The sequence below is a fragment of the Pseudorasbora parva genome, chromosome 6, assembly GCF_024679245.1.
Source record: "Pseudorasbora parva isolate DD20220531a chromosome 6, ASM2467924v1, whole genome shotgun sequence".
NCBI classification, from domain to species: Eukaryota; Metazoa; Chordata; class Actinopteri; order Cypriniformes; family Gobionidae; genus Pseudorasbora; species Pseudorasbora parva.
In genome coordinates this window covers 41,539,062-41,559,590 of record NC_090177.1, presented here as the reverse complement: position 1 = coordinate 41,559,590, position 20,529 = coordinate 41,539,062, and the positions used below count along the sequence as shown (strand labels likewise).

Genomic DNA, 20,529 nt, shown 5'->3' with positions numbered 1-20,529 from the left:
CATGCCCATCCCTAGCTTGAATAGCGCAATATATTCACACAAGATTTTAGATATCTGAAATTATATTGATTCAACACTTAAATTCTTGATATTAGAAATGTTAAATGTTGACGTCAAGAATTCAATTACTGATATGAACAATTGAAATTGAATGGCAGGCAGACTGTGGTGCCTTCTAACTAGCGAAGATACAGTTACTGATATCAAGAGTTTTTACAAGTTGAAATTCAATTGTTGATCAAGAATGAGCATTTTAACTTGTGACAATTTAATTGTTATCAAGAATTCATATCCTGTGTGAAGGAATAAAAGCCAAACCGGCTTGCCATACTACACTAGTGATTCTACCTCGCATTCGAGTGATTCATGATTTTCACATTCACGCCTTCCGAATCATTTAAAAGAACTGGTTCAATTGATTCGTTCATGAGTCGGATACTACTAGCAGCAATATCGCGCTCATAACTCTTCATTAAAAGACGGAACACGCACACGCTACACATGTGCCATCTTTTACTCATTTGGTTAACCTCCGAGGCCTTTTGTGATTAGTCAGATCTGTCTGTAATGATGTATTTTCTCGTGCGTGTGCATGAGATCAGCTGAGTTTTTGCTCCTCCCATCCCGACAGTGAATCTCACCGGACTGGAGTTCAAGAACACGGAACAAACACAGCGCAGCAGACATGGCAATGTTCAAAACAGTGCCTCAAACTGATGTGAACGATGCTGAAGATAATGAATTCACATGTCCTGTGTGTCTGGAGATATTTATCTCTCCGATGACCACACAGTGCGGACACACGTGAGTACCCATGAGGTCTTACAGCAGCAACTTCTCGATTGACATGTTTAATGGGAATTTCGTTATCACGTAGAACCGACGCACAGCCTCCATGTCATGTAATTTAAACTTAATTATGTTTGTTCCGAATAATGACCAGTACATGCAGTTGTGATGAGAGTTTTTTTAGAAGACAGAAATAGGTTAGTTTCAGTTTTGCTTCTTGTGTAGAAAACTTTGCAGTGTGGAATTGTGGGACTTGTAGTGCTTGCTTAATTAAGAACAAACTACAGCACCCACAAAACAGGGTCTTTTCCATTTGATTCGTTTTTAATTTAAGTACTTTTCTATTCATTTTAAGGGTCGTAGGCCTACATTACTTACAACCATAACAAAACACCAGAAAAATCGATAAAAAGAAGACTACATTGTTAAAATACGTTAAGAACAGAGTGTTTTCTTTAAAAAGGGGAACATGGTGGTAACAGTGTTAATGAAACTGGCAAGTGTATATTGACAACTAAAAATAACACGTAGTGACATACAGAGTCATGTACCTTGCTGAGTTAGTTCAAAGATATGTTCCTGCCCGGACCCTCAGATCCAGCAATGATAATCTGCTTGTTGTACCAAAGTTTAAACGCACTACTATGGGAGGTAGGGCTTTTAGTGTTGTTGGCCCTACATTATGGAACAAGCTGCATGCCCTTGACTATCCGAAACGCACCGACTCTACAGTTGTTTAAATCCGAACTTAAAACTCACCTGTTTTCTTTGGGCAGTAAATTATTATCTCTCGCACCACATCAGCCATCAAAGTGATCTTACACCTTTTCATGTTACATGACTATTGCTGTTAATTGTTCAGTTTGATTATGTAACTTCTTTGTTGTTGTTATCTATCTGGAGTTGATTGTTGTACACCTTGTTTATTTCTTTATCATGAACAGGCCGATTGTTTCTGTGCTACATTGTAAAGCGACCTTGGGTTCCTGAAAGGCGCTATAAAAAATAAACATATTATTATTATTATTATCTTATTGTAATGTGGGGTTGTTTTGTTGATAGTTGTGAATATTTGCATCTCACGTAACTGTTTCAAATGAAATCTATCCCTTTGGTTTGGTCAGATTCTGTGACCGCTGCCTTCAGGAGTGCTTGCGGCCTCAGAAACCTGTGTGTGCAGTCTGCAGGTCTGATCTGCGCAAGTGGGACAAAGCAGATCGTTTACAAGACTTGATGCAGAGATCAGTCGGGAGGTGCAAAGGCTGTACAAAAGAGGTGTGTGGGTGCATGTATGTCAGATAAACTGTATATGTTATGTTTAAATGGCATTAATATTCATAAGTGTGTATTCTGGCCAAAAACCACCCACTTAGTCAGGAAGAGACCGTTGGGACATGTTAATTTGAAATGGATTATACGGCAGTAATTGACTAACAGATAATAGAAAACAAATTGGATGGTGGTACAGGAAATACACTCAGCTAAAGGATTATTAGGAACACCATACTAATACTGTGTTTGACCGCCTTTCGCCTTCAGAACTGCTTTAATTTTACGTGGCATTGATCAACAAGGTGTTGAAAGCATTCTTTAGAAGTGTTGGCCCATGTTGATAGGATAGCATCTTGCAGTTGATGGAGATTTGTGGGATGCACATCCAGGGCACGAAGCTCCCGTTCCACCACATCCCAAAGATGCTCTATTGGGTTGAGCTCTGGTGACTGTGGGGGCCATTTTAGTACAGTGAACTCATTGTCATGTTCAAGAAACCAATTTGAAATGATTCGAGCTTTGTGACATGGTGCATTATCCTGCTGGAAGTAGCCATCAGAGGATGGGTACATGGTGGTCATAAAGGGATGGACATGGTCAGAAACAATGCTCAGGTAGGCTGTGGCATTTAAACGATGCCCAATTGGCACTAAGGGGCCTAAAGTGTAGCGGTCGACCGATAGCTAGGTTGGACCACGCTTGCCGATAACCGATTAAGCGACCGATAGTTTTTGAAAAGATACTAGATTAAAATAATAATAATAATAGTAGTAGTAGTAATAATAATAATAATATAAAAAAACACAAAAGGTAGTACTGAAAATTACTGAACCATGAAAATGTTCTAAATTGCATATGTAAATATGAATATATTAAAATGACAAGTTCTAAAAGAAAAAAATTACTAAAACATTAAAATATTACAAATAAATGTTTCTTTGGCTATAACCTAGAAACATGTAAGTGAATGTCAGGTAACAGACTGCAAGTCCCATTTGTTAACAAGGATTTATTAGCTTATTTATCTAGCTTACATGAATGATATGCAATATACATTTTACACCGTGTAATAATAGTTGAGCAATACAATTGTATGTTAATCATTCATGTTAGTTCATAGTGCATAAAAAAGGTTAACAGATAAAACTAACAATGAATAATACTTCTACAGCATTTATTGACCTTACTTAATGTTACAAATGTTATAATTGGATATAATGTATTATAATGGATTACTGTATTATATTAAGTGTTATTTCATATAAATCCAAACAGTTTGCTTTTTTAAAACACTTGATGGTTTTCTTATTAAAATAACAAGATATGTATTGAAATCGAATGCGTTTCTGATGTGTTTATATTTCTGTCGGATGCATGACCATACAAATCGGCAAATCCGATGAATCGGTCGACCTCTACTAAAGTGTGCCAAGAAAACATCCCCCACACCATTACACCACCACCACCAACCTGCACAGTGGTAACAAGGCATGATGGATCCATGTTCTCATTCTGTTTACGCCAAATTCTGACTCTACCATCTGAATGTCTCAACAGAAATCGAGAATCATCAGACCAGGCAACATTTTTCCAGTCTTCAGCTGTCCAATTTTGGAGAGCTTGTGCAAATTGTAGCCTCTTTTTCCTATTTGTAGTGGAGATGAGTGGTACCCGGTGGGGTCTTATGCTGGTGTAGCCCATCCGCTTCAAGGTTGTGCGTGTTGTGGCTTCACAAATGCTTTGCTGCATACCTCGGTTGTAACGAGTGGTTATTTCAGTCAAAGTTGCTCTTCTATCAGCTTGAATCAGTCGGCCCGTTCTCCTCTGACCTCGAGCATCAACAAGGCATTTTCGCCCACAGGACAGCTGCATACTGGATGTTTTTCCCTTTTCACACCATTCTTTGTAAACCCTAGAAATGGTTGTGTGAAAATCCCAGTAACTGAGAAATACTCAGACCGGCCCGTCTGGCACCAACAACCATGCCACGCTCAAAACTGCTTAAATCTCCTTTCTTTCCCATTCTGACATTCAGTTTGGAGTTCAGGAGATTGTCTTGACCAGGATCAACCCTTAAATGCATTTAAGCAATTTTTTGGCAGATTGATGGTTAGATAATTACATTAATGAGAAAATGAACAGGTGTTCCTAACAATCCTTTAGGTGAGTGTACATTACAGGGATAGTTCACCCCAAAATAAAATGTATGTCATAAATACCCAGCCTCATGTCATTCCAAACCTGTAAGACCTTTGTTCATCTTAAGAACACAAATTGAGATATTTCTGATTAGATCTGAGAGCTCTGACCCCTCCATAGACATGTGTTTTTTGTAAACAATTTGTACATGTGACTCCAGTGGTTCAACCTATAACCTTGAGAAAGTGTTAATTAAAACGCTGTTTACGGAGGGGTCAGAGAGATTTAATTAGAAATATCTTCACTTGTGTCTGAAGATGAACGGTCTTGCGGGTTTGGAAAGATATGAGGGAAAGGAATTAATGCCAGAAATGAACTGCTGCTCCCCTTCGCACCTCGGATACTCCAAAACAGGAGACACAGCATGGGGCCGTTTCCACAAAACGCATGTTTGAATTCCACTGTGCTGCCTTTCCATTACTTTCCATGTAAACATGCGCTAAAAGGACCTTGCGTTTTTCCCTCTCATCCCATTCAAGGCCATTCCCACGTTTTTCTAAAAGTTAAACTTCCTTACTTGAGTGCTGTGCTTTTAGAATGCCGTTTCCTCCAGATGCTATAAAAGATGACACGTTGTTTATGATTTATAGGTAATATAAGAAAAGAAGTGAATGGATTTTTACCATTTTAGGTTAGTTGTGTAACATTTATGCATTTATGTTCTATTTAGGTTTATGCATTTATGTTCAATCACCATGTAAAAGTGGATTTTTAATAATAGGTCCCCTTTAATGGGTGATATTTGCCCCCCTAAATTGATTAAATTGATTCCCTTTAACTTGATAAGAGCATTCATTATTTTCTATATATGTATGTCATCTTTAATGTCAAATTCTTCAAATTAAACAATGCATTCAATTAGAATAATATGACACATTTTACAAGATAGGTACAAGTTCACCCAAAAATGAAAATTACCCCATGGTTTACTAACCATCAAGTCATCCTAGGTGCATATGACATTCTTCTTTCAGGCGAATACAATCAGCGACATACTGTGTATAAAAAACAAAACCTGGCTAATCCAAGCTTTATAATGGCAGTGAATGGCAGTCCGAAATGTAAAGCCCCAAAAATTGCATCCATCATCCATTATAAAAATTGCTCCACACGGCTTCGGTGGGGTTACAGGGTTAGTTCACCCAAAATTTTTACTTTGTCATTAATGAATAACCCTAATGTAGTCCACACCCGTAAGACCTAAATTTTATATTTAGTCCAAGAGCGTATGCAAGTGTATGCACACTATACTGTCCATGTCCAGAAAGGGAATAAAAACATCATCATAGTAGTCCATGTGTGACATAGGGTGAGTCATTAATGACATCAATTTCATTTTTGGTAGCTAGATATTTTACTTTATAACGTGATAAATATGGATATTTTTCGTCCACAAACCCATCGATTCATTTCAGAAGGCCTTTATTAACCCCTGGAGCCATGTGGAGTACTGTAAATTGTGTAAATAGAAACCTTAGACGGCCCTCAAACTACAGAGCCGCAGTGCGTATGGATTCCCGACCCCCAGCCCAAATGACAAATATGATTCCACCCATTACTAGGAGTGTGGCGAGACGAGATAAGATTTTTACACAGTATTTTTAAGAAATCCTCAGTGATGAAATACATGACTAGAAAAATTGTTTACAGGTGCATTTGAAATGTTTTAGCTCATCATCTTGTAATGAATGTCATATCAGTTTTTCTTTCTGAGTATGAATTATCATATGCAGTGAAAGACAACAATAGTCAAGCACTGTAAAGGTTTTGCCAAAAACTCATCTGACAGGCTTCTCTCGTATGATTGAACTGCACAGGCTTCATGTGACCTCCTATCCAAACTCCTCCCCACAAATTGATCATAGATATTAAGTGCAAGCAATAACCATAACCAAAATACTCAGTATCCAAAGTGCAAATATAGACCAAATATATATTTTCTTCAAGCATGAAACAGAGCTAACAGATGGTTACAGCTAGATAGTAGTCATATTGGGAGATAGTCGCATGCCTCAGTGACGTATTAAAATTGCGCTTAAATGCACGTTCCTGTTTACTTTTACTTTTCAATTTCGCGATTGAAGGCGTTTCTCAATGTCAAGGAAGGATCCTCGGAAGCCAGAATTCTAAGGATGCCACGTCATCGACATCCGACGAAGGACTGTTCCAGTGTCGAGGATCCTCGGAATTCAACCAAGGACTGAGTCCTTCGTTCAAAAAATATGTCATATACAGGAAAGGATGCATATGAGTAGCCTTCGCGCACTTCGCGTTCTCAAATCACCCACAATCCTATGCGCACAACTTTGCTATCAGACGTTCTCGGAGTCGGACTCGGAGCGTGAACGGGGCAAATATGCTTGTATCGGGGTTTGTAGATGGGAAGGAAGGAGGCGGGAACCGGCAAACGTTCAACAACTTTATAATAGCCCCCTCACGGGCGACTGCCCGCACACACATAATAAAACATAAACAAACCATAACATAAAGTCCAGGCCTGTCCTCTCTCGTCTTCCATGCTCCTCCAATTATACTCCCGTCACTGCCGCGAGCCGAGACCGGTGTGGCGGCGATCAGCTGCCGCTCATTATCACTCCACCGGCCCGCTCTCACGGTCCCTCACCTCGCTGCTTGCCACAATGATTTTATTTACGTTACCAAACATTTGTTATAACCGTAGTAAATATAAGTAAAGTTTAACGTTTAAATACCGGTACAAATTACTACTGTATTGATATTAAAAAAATAAAAATAACGTTACACATAACGTTATTGATGGCCAACGGACCTTTTCACTGACGTAATGACGCAATGACGTGCACTTGCTAGCCTGTTCCATTTATGTGTTCTCCGAATTCTAAAGAGGAGCCTCGCCTAGCCTCTGAAGGAAGTGACTTTGAAGGATCCGTCCTTCCAAGGAAGCATCATTGACATTGAGAAACACCTTGTGTGTACTCTGTGTATAGGGAGCAGTCGGTGATGCTGAACACGTATTTTAAAATTTAGTCTGATGCTTCTGCTGTGCAACGAATCCTCCACCGCGGTCTAGTCCACTAACATGTAACACACACTCAATATGATCACTTCACACGCTCGGTCTTCACATCACCTGATCAGTGATGCGCAACATATATACGACTTGAACAGCTCGTTCTAGCTGATGGAATTAAAGTGGTTGTTATCCACATGAATTAAATCGTTTTTATTTCTATAAAAAGCTAAACTATCCTAACTTTACCATTACACTGTTTCATGACCAGGTCAGGACAATATGACGCGAGACAGCTTTTCACCCCGACGAGAAAGTTCGTCACAGTTTAGTCTCGCGAGATCTCGTCACACCCATACCTGTTACATTAAATATCAGTGGTTCACCTGCCCAGACGCTAATGCAGGGCTCCCCTATCATTCCATTAGTATTGCATATGAGTGAGCTGCTCGACACAAGCCATGGCCGGAAATAAGGGTCTTTTGCATTATAAAAACTAAGTTATAGTAACTAGCCACCAGGACGATCTCCATAGAACAAAATCTCTCCCTATTGCCATTTTCCTGGTTACATTCACATCGCCAGTAGTAACACTGAAGTGATATATGCCTGTTTGTTGAATTGTGATTCTTGTTATACTATCAGGCAATCTGATTGATTGAATCTTGATTTTCACATGCACTTTTCAGTTTAGTGCGTGGTTTGCTTTGCATCAGACGGTCTGTGAACAGACTGTGGGTGGTCCGTGAGCTTGCTGTCTGAATCTGAAGATGTTATTAGTTAAAATTTGTGTCCACTATCCAGGTCCTTTTGTCTGACATGAGAAGCCACACAGGAATTTGTTCCAAATATCAAGACTACATCAAGGACGGTTTGAAGTCCATATCAAAGAACCAACCTTCTATTGTCAGGTAATATAACATACTTCAGCGTTAATACTTTACATATCTATGGGTGAATTTTCTTTTTTCTTTTTCCAATTACGATATACACTGATCAGGCATAACATTATGACCACTGACAGGTGTCGTGATTATCTGATTATCTCTTTATCACGGCACCTGTTAGTGGGTGGGATATATTAGGCAGCAAGTGAACATTTTGTCCTCAAAGTTGATGTGTTAGAAACAGGGGTAATGGGCAAGCGTAAGGATTTGAGCGAGTTCGACAAGTGCCAAATTGTGAAGACTAGATGAGCATCTCCAAAACTGCAGCTCTTGTGGGCTGTTCCCGGCCTGCAGTGGTCAGTCTCTTACAAAAGTGGAGCGTCATGGGTGGCCAAGGCTCATTGATTTCCGCCGCCGAAAGTACCAGCATCAGATCTGGACCGCAGCACAATGGAAGAAGGTGGCCTGCTCGGATGAATCACGTTTTCTTTTACATCATATGGATGACCGTGCGTGTGTGTGTGTGTTGCTTACTGCTTTGGGCAATGTTCTGCTGGGAAACCTTGGGTCCTCAATCCATGTGGATGTTACTTTGACACACACCACCTACCTAAGCATTGTTGCAGACCATGAACACCCATTTATGGAAACGTTATTATCTGGTGGCCTCTTTCAGCAGGATCTGTGGGATGTGCTGAACAAACAAGCCTGATCCATGGAGGCCCCATCTCACAATTTACAGGACTTAAAGGATCTGCTGCTAACATATTGGCGCCAGATACCACAGCGCACCTTCAGGGGTCTAGTGGAGCCCAGGCCTTGATGGGTCAGGGCTGTTTTGGAAGCAAAAGGGGATCAACACATTTTGGAAGTTGGTAATAATGTTATGCCAGATCGGTGTATATGTATAACAAAAAAATAATTTCTTTATTCTAAGTTAATCTCTTTAAGGTAATTATTTTGTTAGTTAACATTTTGTGTCAAAAATGTGGAAAAAAGTAATTACCATGACAAAGAATACGAAAAGATCCTTACATTAAAATTAGACCAAAGTCCACTTGAAGATTGATCAAGGACATGACCTGATCTGTATTCCTTTATTCCAGATTGAATAAGATATTTAAATGAGTCAAAAGTGGCCCTGTTTGAAGAATCACCCATTTATGCTTAATTTTTTATCTTGACTTATACACACTCCTGTTCCCATAGTTCAGTGCCGAACCGGTATACGTTCACCTGTCCCTTCTGTAAGCAGCAGAACTTTGACCAGGATGGTTTAGTGGAGCACTGCACCTCTCAGCACGCACACGACCCGCGTCCAGTGGTGAGGCTTCTGCTTGTGTCTAATATACTCTGATGTGCCCTTCTTGAGTCCCTCTTTAATCTTTGAATGTCTTTAATGTAGCTTTCCAAATTATTTTGTGAAAACGTAAATGCGTTCCATTCGACCAAAGTGGACTGCGAAGTGGACTTCACAGGATATTTCACCACATTAAGTATTAATGAATGGTTATGGCGATGAATGTTGCATTCATATATTCTATTGTATCACATAGGTGTGATAAAGTAAAAGTGTTGAGGAGCAGCTGAGGCGCTGATTTACCTCAGGGGTGTTTACTATGTGTCTTATTTATGCATGTTATATCATAATCTGTGTGACCCATCATTGCCTGTCAGATTAGTTCTCTTTAAATTGAACATTTCCTGATAATACTTCCACATACGTCACGACCGTGACCTTTTTCTGACGTGATGAGGACATATGTTGTGCAAAAGGAGAACACTGAATTCGAGCAATAGGTGGTTAAAAAGTATACAAATGTTTTTTGTTTGTTTTAAATGACCGATGGTTTGGCTAGATAAGACCCTATTCCTCGTCTGGGATTGTGCAGAGCATCTGAAGCCCTTCCTTTGAAACTGCACTGATTTGGAGCTTCAATATTTTGGTTGCTATTGAAGTCCATTATATGGAGAAAAATCCTGGATTTTTTTCCTCAAAAAAACTTAAATTCTTTTCGACTGATGAAAGAAAGACATGAACATCTTGGATGAGATGGGGGTGAGTAAATTATCAGGACATTTTCAATTTGAACTAATTCTTTAATGACTTTGCAAATGAGTGATTATTGTCAGTGAAGTCCACTTCCGCAGATATCCCGTGCTCAGGGAGTAGCGAGCAGAAGCGTAGGGCTCTGTAAACTGGAATGCACCTGTTTAAATAAAACCGGTTCCACCTGCACTTCCTAAGCAGGTTCTATTCACTGGCACCAATCTTGAAAACCGGTTCAAATTTTATGGATTTTTGAGTGGGTGATAAATATAAGGGTGTACTTACCTTTTCCATGTTACTGGTCTGACTGATCTTTCCCCCATTTAAAATTGCCAAAATGTAGATTTTATTCATATTGTGTATCAATTTGATTAACAGGCATTGTTTCACATTTCGCTGGTGCAAATGTGTGAAAAAAGCCAATGATTTTCCTTGGGATGCATTTGTTTTCACATGGCCACAGGTTTGGGAGACTAAACACTGGTAGTTAGAGGTCAACCGATTCATTGGATTTGCCGATTAATCAGCACCGATAGCTGAAAAAATAGTCAAAAATCAATACCGATAGTTTTTCCGGTTTGCGTCCATTGCGGGAGCGGCTGAGAAGGGTAATGTCATTACACAGTAGCCTACGAGAGCTCTGAGAAGGGTCTGCTGGCATTAAATAGCGCGAGAGCCACATGAAGGATTAAGATACAATTGTATTGCTCAACTATTATTACACGATGTAAAATGTATATTGCATATCATTCATCTAAGCTAGATAAATAAGCTAATAAATCCTTGTTAACAAATGGGACTTGCAGTCTGTTAGCTGACATTCACTTACATGTTTCTAGGTTATAGCCAAAGAAACATTTATTTGTAATATTTTAATGTTTTAGTTATTTTCTGTAGATTTTTTTCTTTTAGAACTTGTCATTTTAATATATTCATATTTACATATGCAATTTAGAACATTTTCAAGGTTCAGTACTGTTTTTTTTATTTCTTGTAATTAAGTTCAGCACTGTTTTTTGTTTTGTTTTGTTTTGTTATTATTATTAATATTATTATTTTAATCTAGTATCTTTTTAAAAACTATCGGTTCATTAATCGGTTATCAGCCAGCGTGGTCCAACCTAGTTATCGGTAAAATCCACTATCGGTCGACCTCTACTGGTAGTGGCTGGTTGCATAAATTGCTTAGACTAGGCTTACAAGTTAGTTATATATATGTTTTATTTTTCTTTCAGGAGTGGTCATAACTTTTAAATGTCATTTACAGAAGACTAGTGTAAATTGAATCCAAAAAGTAAGATTGGTTATGGTCACTCTTGCTTACTCTGAGTCCTCCCCACAGTGTAACAAAACATGTCCTTGCAGGTCATAATGATTTTGTTTTTATGTTTATAAAAGCTACTTAAATGTCCTAATTCCTGGTTTAATATAAATTGCTAATAAAATTAAATAAAGGAACACTTTGAAAACACATCAGATCTCAATGGGGGAAAATATCATGCTGGATATCTATACTAATATGGACTGGCTAATTTGTTATGAACGAAAGGATGCCACGTTGTTTGATTGAAATGAAAATGATTAACTTATAGAGGACTGAATTCAAAGACACCCTGAATATCAGGTGAAAAAAAAAATGCAGCAGGCTAATCCATTTTGCTGAGATTTCATTGCAGCAACTCAAAATGGTACTCAGTAGTTTGTATGGCCCCCACATGCTTCAACATCGGGACATGCTTCTAATGAGACAATGGATGGTGTCCTGGGGTATTTCCTCCCTGATCTGGACCAGGGCGCGTCTCTGAGATCCTGGACAGTCTAAGGTGCAACCTAGTGCTGTTGGATGGATCGAAATATAATGTCCCAGAGGTGTTCTTTTGGGTTTAGGTCAGGTGAGCATGTGGGCCATTCAATGGTCTCAATTCCTTCATCCTCCAGGAACTGCTTGTATACTCTCGCCACATGAGGCCGGGCATTGTTGTGCACCAGGAGAAACCCAGGACCCACTGCACCAGTGTAGGATCTGACAATGGGTCCAAGGATTCCATCCCAAAACCTAATGGCAGTCAGGGTGCCACTGTCTAGCCTGTAGAGGTCTGTGCGTCCCGCCATGGATATGCCTCCCCAGACTATCACTGACCTACCAGTGGTGGACCTGCCAATTCTGGTGTTTAATGGGAAATGCCAATCAAGCTCCACAATGCCGGGCAGTGAGCACAGGGCGCACTAGAAAACGCCGGGACCTCAGACCACCCTCATGAAGTCTGTTTCTGATTGTTTGGTCAGAGACATTCACACCAGTGGCCTGCTAGAGGTCATTTTGTAGGGCTCTGGCAGTGCTCATCCTGTTCCTCCTTGCACAAAGGAGCATATACCGGTCCTGCTGATGTACTAAGGACCTTCTACAGCCCTGTCCCGCTATCCTAGGGTAACTCTTCTCCATGCTTTTGAGAATGTGCTGGGAGACACAGCAAACTTTCTAACAATGGCACGTGTTGATGAGCTATCCTGGAGGAGTTGGACTGCCTGTGCAACCTCTGTAGGGTCCAGGTATTGCCTCATGCTACCAATAGTGACACTGACCCTAGCCAAATGCAAAACTGGTGAAAAACATTCCGAACAGATGAGTTGTAGGGAAAAAAAATCAGTGACCTTCACCTGTAAAACCATTCCTGTTTTGGGGATCGTCGCATTGTTGTCCATTTAGTGCACCTAAACTGATCAACAACCCTCTCTGTTCCTAACTGACTTGATCAATATCCCAGGAGTTTAACTGACTTGATCAGTATCCCAGGAGTTTAACTGACTTGATCAGTATCCCAGGAGTTTAACTGACTTGATCAGTATCCCAGGAGTTTAACTGACTTGATCAATATCCCAGGAGTTTAACTGACTTGATCAATATCCCAGGAGTTTAACTGACTTGATCAATATCCCAGGAGTTTAACTGACTTGATCAATATCCCAGGAGTTTAACTGATTTGATCAGTATCCCAGGAGTTGAACTGACTTGATCAATATCCCAGGAGTTTAACTGACTTGATCAATATCCCAGGAGTTTAACTGACTTGATCAATATCCCAGGAGTTTAACTGACTTGATCAATATCCCAGGAGTTTAACTGACTTGATCAATATCCCAGGAGTTTAACTGACTTGATCAATATCCCAGGAGTTGAACTGACTTGGTCAATATCCCAGGAGTTGAACTGACTTGGTCAATATCCCTAGCCTAGAAATCTAGACGCACTCTAGCGGCAGCAAATTTAATCTGCCCGCGAGTGTCGTCTAGCAACTCTCAATACCCTTCTGAGCTGTAATCGCCAAACTCTTGCCGGGCCAATCACATCGTGTTTAGAGTCGGTGGGCGGGGCCATAATGACGACGGCCGAGTTGCGTTTGCGTGCTTCTAGTAAACACAGAAACTGGCGAACGGCGGTGGCCTTTTGAATCAGCTTTGACCACGACTCTGGAAGACTTGGAGTTAAGCTTTTCTCTGAGAAAAGAACAAAGAACGGCACTGAAGTCATTCTTAAAAAGGGAAGATGTGTTCGGAGTTTAGCCGACCGGATACGGCGAATGTTTAATCTATCAACAAGCTCTGCTTCACCTTCGTTGCTCTGGTTGGTGTAGCGCTATCCTATCGCGTGCAGAGGGAGTTTGAAAGACAACCGTTTATCCGCCCCTCGGATTGAGCTGTCAATGGGGAGTTTCCAGACCAAACATCTTGATGTGGGTCAGGCTACAATATCCCAGGAGTTTAACTGACTTGATCAATATCCCAGGAGTTTAACTGACTTGATCAATATCCCAGGAGTTTAACTGACTTGATCAATATCCCAGGAGTTTAACTGACTTGATCAATATCCCAGGAGTTTAACTGACTTGATCAATATCCCAGGAGTTTAACTGACTTGATCAATATTCCAGGAGTTTAACTAACTTGATCAATATCCCAGGAGTTTAACTGACTTGATCAATATCCCAGGAGTTTAACTGACTTGATCAATATCCCAGGAGTTTAACTGACTTGATGCCTATTCTAAGCTATGTCTGTGAAACCAGGGCTAAGTGTCTCTGCTAACCTCTTATGGGGAAAAAAATGTAATTAACCGGCACTTTATGATTATTGCCACTAGAGGGGCATATGGTCTCTTTGGAGATTCTACATAGAGCAAATACACTGGAATATGGGGAGAACTCCAATCTGAAACCATTTACTTTCTTGTACTTTGTTTTTTGTTTTTGGGTGAAACTATTCCTTTAAACTTTACGTGTGTGTGTGTGTGTGTGTGTGTGTGTGTTTATTCCTATTTAAAGTGTGATTCCATTCAGATGAACACCTGATTAATAAAAATTCAATAAACAAATTTCAATAAAAAAATTCAATAAACAAATTTCAGGTCAAATTAACCCAAAGGGACCCTTTTTATGCAAGCGTAAGTGCCTATTTTTATGCAACCGGCCACAGCGGGCTTTACTGCAACCAGTTTTGTTTATTGTAAATGTTATATATGTCCTGAATAATTTACCAGAAAGAAGTGACCATTTCAGAGTTTCTCCATTGTGAGTGAATACTCCTCAAAGTGGCAAAGAGTATTGTAATCAATGTTCATATACTGTACATATATTGTGATTGCGTATGTTGAATATCATTAATATCAGGATTTACTTGGTGTCGGGAGTTTTTTTTCTTTCTAATCCGAGTTTGTAAACCTGGTCTCCACCCCTGCAGGTGTGTCCGATATGTGCCTCAATGCCCTGGGGCGACCCTAATTACAGGAGCGCTGACTTCTTTCAGCACCTCAGAATGAGACATGCTTTTTCTTACGACACTTTTGTGGTAAGTAGGTTAAAACTGTCATATGCTCTGGTTTTACACTGTTAAAAGAGAAATGTCATACTGTTGATGAATTTAGGAAATATAATACAAAATTGCATTTCTATTCTTTTTATATCCATGAAAACATTATCAATCTTGCTATTTGCTTTTTCAGTGATTTACCATAATAAAGATTTTACCTAACTATACCTTTGGTATACAAAGTTAGTCTAATTTAAGTTAAGCTGGGGATTAATATTGTGCCTTACTGATTTAAAGCCTTTTAGTTTAGCAGAGCTTTGTACTGAACAATTTATGTTTGCCTAACTTGTGTATCACGTAGTTGAGCAAACTTATGAAGCTGTATAGAGTTACCTCTGTGCACCAAAAAGTCGAATATACACAGATGAGTCATAACATTATGACCTAATATAGTGTCGGTACTAGAGTCCCACTAGACCCCTGAAGGTGTACTGTGTTATCTGGCACCAAGATGTTAGCAGCAGATCATTTGAGTCCTGTAAGTTGCGAGGTGGTGCCTCCATGGATCGGACTTGTTTGTTCAGCACATCCCACAGAGGCTCGATTGGATTGAGATCTGGGGAATTTGGAGGCCAAGTCAACGCCTTAAACTCGTCGTTGTGCTCCTCAAACCATTGCTGAACCATTTGTGCTTTGTGTCAGGAGCATTATCCTGCTGGAAGAGCCACAGCCACAGGAAATACCGTTTCCATGAAAGGGTGAACATGGTCTTAGCAATGCTTAGGTAGGTGCAGCGTGTCAAAGTAACATCCACATGGATGAAGGACCCAAGGTTTCCCAGCAGAACATTGCCCAAAGCATCACACTGCCTCTGCCAGCTCGCCTTCTTCCCATAGTGCATCCTGGGGCCATGTGTTCCCCAGGTAAGCAACGCATATGCACCCGTCCAGCCACGTGATGTAGAAGAAAAGGTGTTTCATCAGAGCAGGCCCTTTCTATCAGAACCAGCATTAACTTCTGGAGCAGTTTGAGCTCCAGTAGCTCGTCTGTTTGATCGGACCACACGGCCCAGCCTTCACTCCCCACGTGCATCAATGAGCATTGGCCGCCCATGACCCTGTGGCCGGTTCTCCACAGTTCCTCTTGGAGCACTTTTGACAGATACTGACCACTGCGTCGTCTAGCCGTCACAATTTGACCCTTGTCAAACTCGCTCAAATCCTTACCCTTGGCCATTTTTCCTGCTTCTAGCACATCAACTTTAAGGACAAAATGTTTACTTGCTGCCTAATATATCCCGCCCACTAACAGGAGCCGTGATGAAGAGATAATCAGAATAAGAGGTATTTTTGATAAGTTCAGTCAAAAATTAAAAATCTGTAATTTACTCACCCTCGGGTTGTTAAACCTGTATGTTACAAAATAAGATATTTTGAAAAATGTTGACAGCCAGACAGTTGACAGTTACTTTTTTTTTAGTATGGTAAAAATATCAAATATTCAAAATATTCTTATAAGCAATTATGGTAGTAATTATGAGCAGGGGGAAATTATTTTGCTCCAAATGGCTTCTCTCCTGATCAGTTTTTGCTGTTTAATATTTGGTGATTTGATTAAATTGTCTAAAAGTTGATTATCATATTTTTATGTAATGTCAATTTTTTCCTGGATTAAATAGTTTAGTCAGTCTTTAAGTGATAACCAATCTTAAATACGTACTGTATATATGTTTCTATTTGTATTAGGATTACGCTACAGATGAGCAGGCCATGATCCAGGAAGCTCTTCAGCGCTCCCTGGTGGAAAACTGATGTGAGGGACACATGGACCCCAGGCCAAACTTAACAACACGACCAAAAACTACTGATGATGCTTATTCAAATCAACAAGCTACAAAGGGATTCAGGGCTATTCAGATATATTATTATACATACACACGTTTTGGTAATGCCAAAGTTCACATTTGTGTAATTTTGATGATTTGCTTATTCAGTCATATCTCATATATCATAAAAAACATAACCATACACATTAGTAGCTGTCAAAATATAGAAAAATATTCTGGCAATCTATAATTAATTCAAATGTTATGTTATTTTGTTTGTATAGTAAAGTTTGTATAGCAGATTTTAGCACTGAAACAATGGCTTTTTAAAGGTTTTTTCTTTCCTTTTATGGATTATCATTGTGACAGCCAATTCTGAGGCAGTTTGGGAAACAAAGGAATAAGCATTTTCTGACCGTTGTTTTTTGTTGTATTATTTAGTTGTTTTAAGAAGCAGTTCAGTTTTACACTTGTTGGAAGTGTGTAGCAGCTCATAATATAATAATTGCACTCAATGCAGTAAGTATTATTGTCTCATTGTAATGTTCATAATGTATTAATTTTCTCAAACCATAAAATCTTGAGCTCATAATGTAACAACAGTTTTTACATTATGAGAAATGTATTGCATTTAAAAATCAAAAACATGTAATATTTTCAATATAGTAATCTCTTTTAAAACATAAAAAATGTATTCCCTTAGAGTATATTTAAAAAACACCTAAATCCAGCCTGACTACCTGTGAAAGGCAACAGATTTAAATATTCATGCTATTATTATTATTATTATTATTATTATTATTATTATTATTATTATTATTATTACTAAACAAAGAATTGGTATTCTAATAAATCCAGTCTTAACTTGCCTACAAGTAGTATTAGTTTAAAGGTGCAAAAGTTCTGATTTAATTTATCTGGATTTAGATTTTTTTTTAAATTTACTATAAATTAATACCAATGCTTTGTTTAATAAAAATACAGTAATAATAATAATAATAATAGTTACATGATTATTTAAATGTTGCATTTTCGCAAGTAGTTTAAGACTGGATTTAGATGTTTAAAAATGTACTGTAATGGAACACTATTATACTAATAGTAACTATTATACTAATTATTACATTTTGAGAAAATCATTACATTATGAACATTTCATTGTAATAATAATGTAATACTTTGTACATTATGTGCAGGTATTACATTGAGTTGCTACAAGGTGTGTTATTTGGGGATTAATCTTGAGCTACTGTATGTATTGAGATCAGACCAATAGGGGGCAGTGATGTATCAGTAATCCACCGTTGTGTCTGTACTCTGACCTGAGCTGTTCTCTCTTCACTCCTCCTGATCTGACTTATCAAAAGGCTTGTGCTGATCGAATCTGCCCTTAAAAGGATAGTTCACTCAAAAATGAAAATGCCGTTATTCACCCTCATGTTGTTCCAAACTCAAATGGAAATGGGATGTCCCGAATATGCTGACTTTCATTGTGTGGACAAAAGTGGTTCTTCAAAATCTTCTATTGATGGAATATTCATTTTTGTGTCATCTCTTTAAGCTCTCAATCCATGTAACCCAGTAGAGGCGGTTTGCACTCCTTTTTTTGTTTTTGTTTTTTGGTTAATGTATATAGTAGTCATACTGTAGATAGCAGTTTTATAATATGTTCTGTAATAAATTTAGTTTTAAATCCTACAATATATTGAACAAAATTATAATATTGCAGTCTATAAAGTGTTGCATGTCGTTTGATGCAGATAAATCATATCCTCTGCGTGTTTAATTCATGTGTTATTATTAGTGCTTCATGTGGTTTATTAACCTGTCATTTTCTTGGGTGATTTGCTTGTGTTTAGTTAATAAACCTTTTCTTGAAAGGACATTGTTCAAATTAAACTGCTTTAGTATTACACTGCAAAAAAAAAAAAAAAAAACTTTTTTTATTATCTTTTTTTTGGTTTGTTTTAGTCTAAATATCTAAAAATCAAGATGAGTTAAACTGAAAATTATTGTTCACGTTTTCTGGAAAATAATATCCAAATGAAGTGGGCTTTTGCTTAAAACAAGCAAAATGATCTGCCAATGGGATAAGAGAAATAATCTTGTTTCTGCTTGAAATAATCTTCCTTAGATCTTGTGACCTGCCACAGGGTCATGGGCGGCCAAGGCTCATTGATGCACGTGGGGAGTGAAGGCTGGCCCGTGTGGTCCGATCAAACAGACGAGCTACTGGAGCTCAGATTGCTCAAGAGGTTAATGCTGGTTCACAATACACAGTGCATCTTAGAGTTTTTAAATATTTGGACTGGAAACAAGACACAAATACTAAGTAAGAAAAGCATTTTCTTTTTTTTTAGTCCTTGATTGTGTTATTGGAAGCATGTTCGAAAACAGCCTTTATTACATTACACCTTCACATATTGCTTTTTGTCCCCCTGTTTAATGCATGTGCATTCAATTTGGTTACAGTGTGAATCTTTCTCCCTCCCGTCCGCTCTAACTCCATTACTGTTGTTCATTTCCTGTCCCCTAGCGACTGTCAGCTCTCATGTCTGAAGGTGCTAAATCCTGATAAATTAAAGCTCTTTAATTATTTAAAAACTGGACCCTGAAATCACCGTGAGTGATTCATACCGATGTGTTAGACATGCTGGGCCAGAAACAACACCCACCTCTCTGATGGATGACTAAATGGAGGGGGGGAGCAAACACTACACGCTATAACATATAACAGTAACAGACGCTTTCCCAGAAACTGTCACGTACACACAAAGGAAATGGTGCGAGGACTCAAGTGCAGAAAAGGATATATTTATTTATAACAAATAAAACATAAACTCAAAACAAAACCCACGAGGGGGAAAAACACACAATAGAATAATAAAATATAAACTTAAACAAACCAACAGAATCACAGGGAGAACGGGAGACGCAGACATTACACAAGGATCCAACACAGACTGACAAACACAAGGAGATTATAAAGGGAACAAACAAGGCAGATAATGAGGGAGAACAGGTGGGGCAAATAAACCAATAATCAGATAACAAGAAGGGCGGGGTTGACAGTAGCACATGCAAGACATGACAAAACCCACATGTGCACACAAGACAGGACAGGCATGTGACATTACCCCCTCCTTAAGGAGCGGCTACCAGACGCTCCACTAGGGACGGGCGGGACAGACCAGGGAGGGACGGGAGGGACAGACCAGGGCGGGACGGGAGGGACAGACCAGGGCGGGACGGGAGGGACAGACCAGGGCGGGACGGGAGGGACAGACCAGGGCGGGACGGGAGGGACAGACCAGGGCGGGGCGGGAGGGACAGACCAGGGGGGCACGGGAGGGACAGACCAGGGGGGCACGGGAGGGACAGACCAGGGGGGCACGGGAGGGACTGACCAGGGGGGCACGGGAGGGACTGACCAGGGGGGCACGGGAGGGACAGGGGAAACAGACAAGGAAGGAACAGACAAGGGAGGGGTCAACAAGGGACACATGAGGAAAACAAAAAGTTCAGGCACCCAGGGCGGCGCAGGGAGAGCAGGACGCCTCAGCGGCGCACGGAGAGCAGGACGCCTCAGCGGCGCACGGAGAGCAGGGCGCCTCAGCGGCGCACGGAGAGCAGGGCGCCTCAGCGGCGCACGGAGAGCAGGGCGCCTCAGCGGCGCACGGAGAGCAGGGCGCCTCAGCGGCGCACGGAGAGCGGG

At 39.8% G+C, this 20,529-nt stretch overlaps 1 protein-coding gene across 1 annotated transcript; it reads left to right on the top strand.

Annotated features, from left to right (window-relative positions):
• The first annotated feature begins 430 nt into the window (after nt 1-430).
• rnf114 (ring finger protein 114) lies at nt 431-18,699 on the top strand. The gene is made up of 6 exons (XM_067446953.1): nt 431-804; nt 1,914-2,064; nt 8,054-8,160; nt 9,346-9,460; nt 14,921-15,028; nt 16,735-18,699. Exons 1-6 carry the CDS (start codon nt 686-688, stop codon nt 16,798-16,800), a joined length of 666 nt encoding a protein of 221 aa, XP_067303054.1. The 5' UTR covers nt 431-685; the 3' UTR covers nt 16,801-18,699.
• Nucleotides 18,700-20,529: the final 1,830 nt, after the last annotated feature.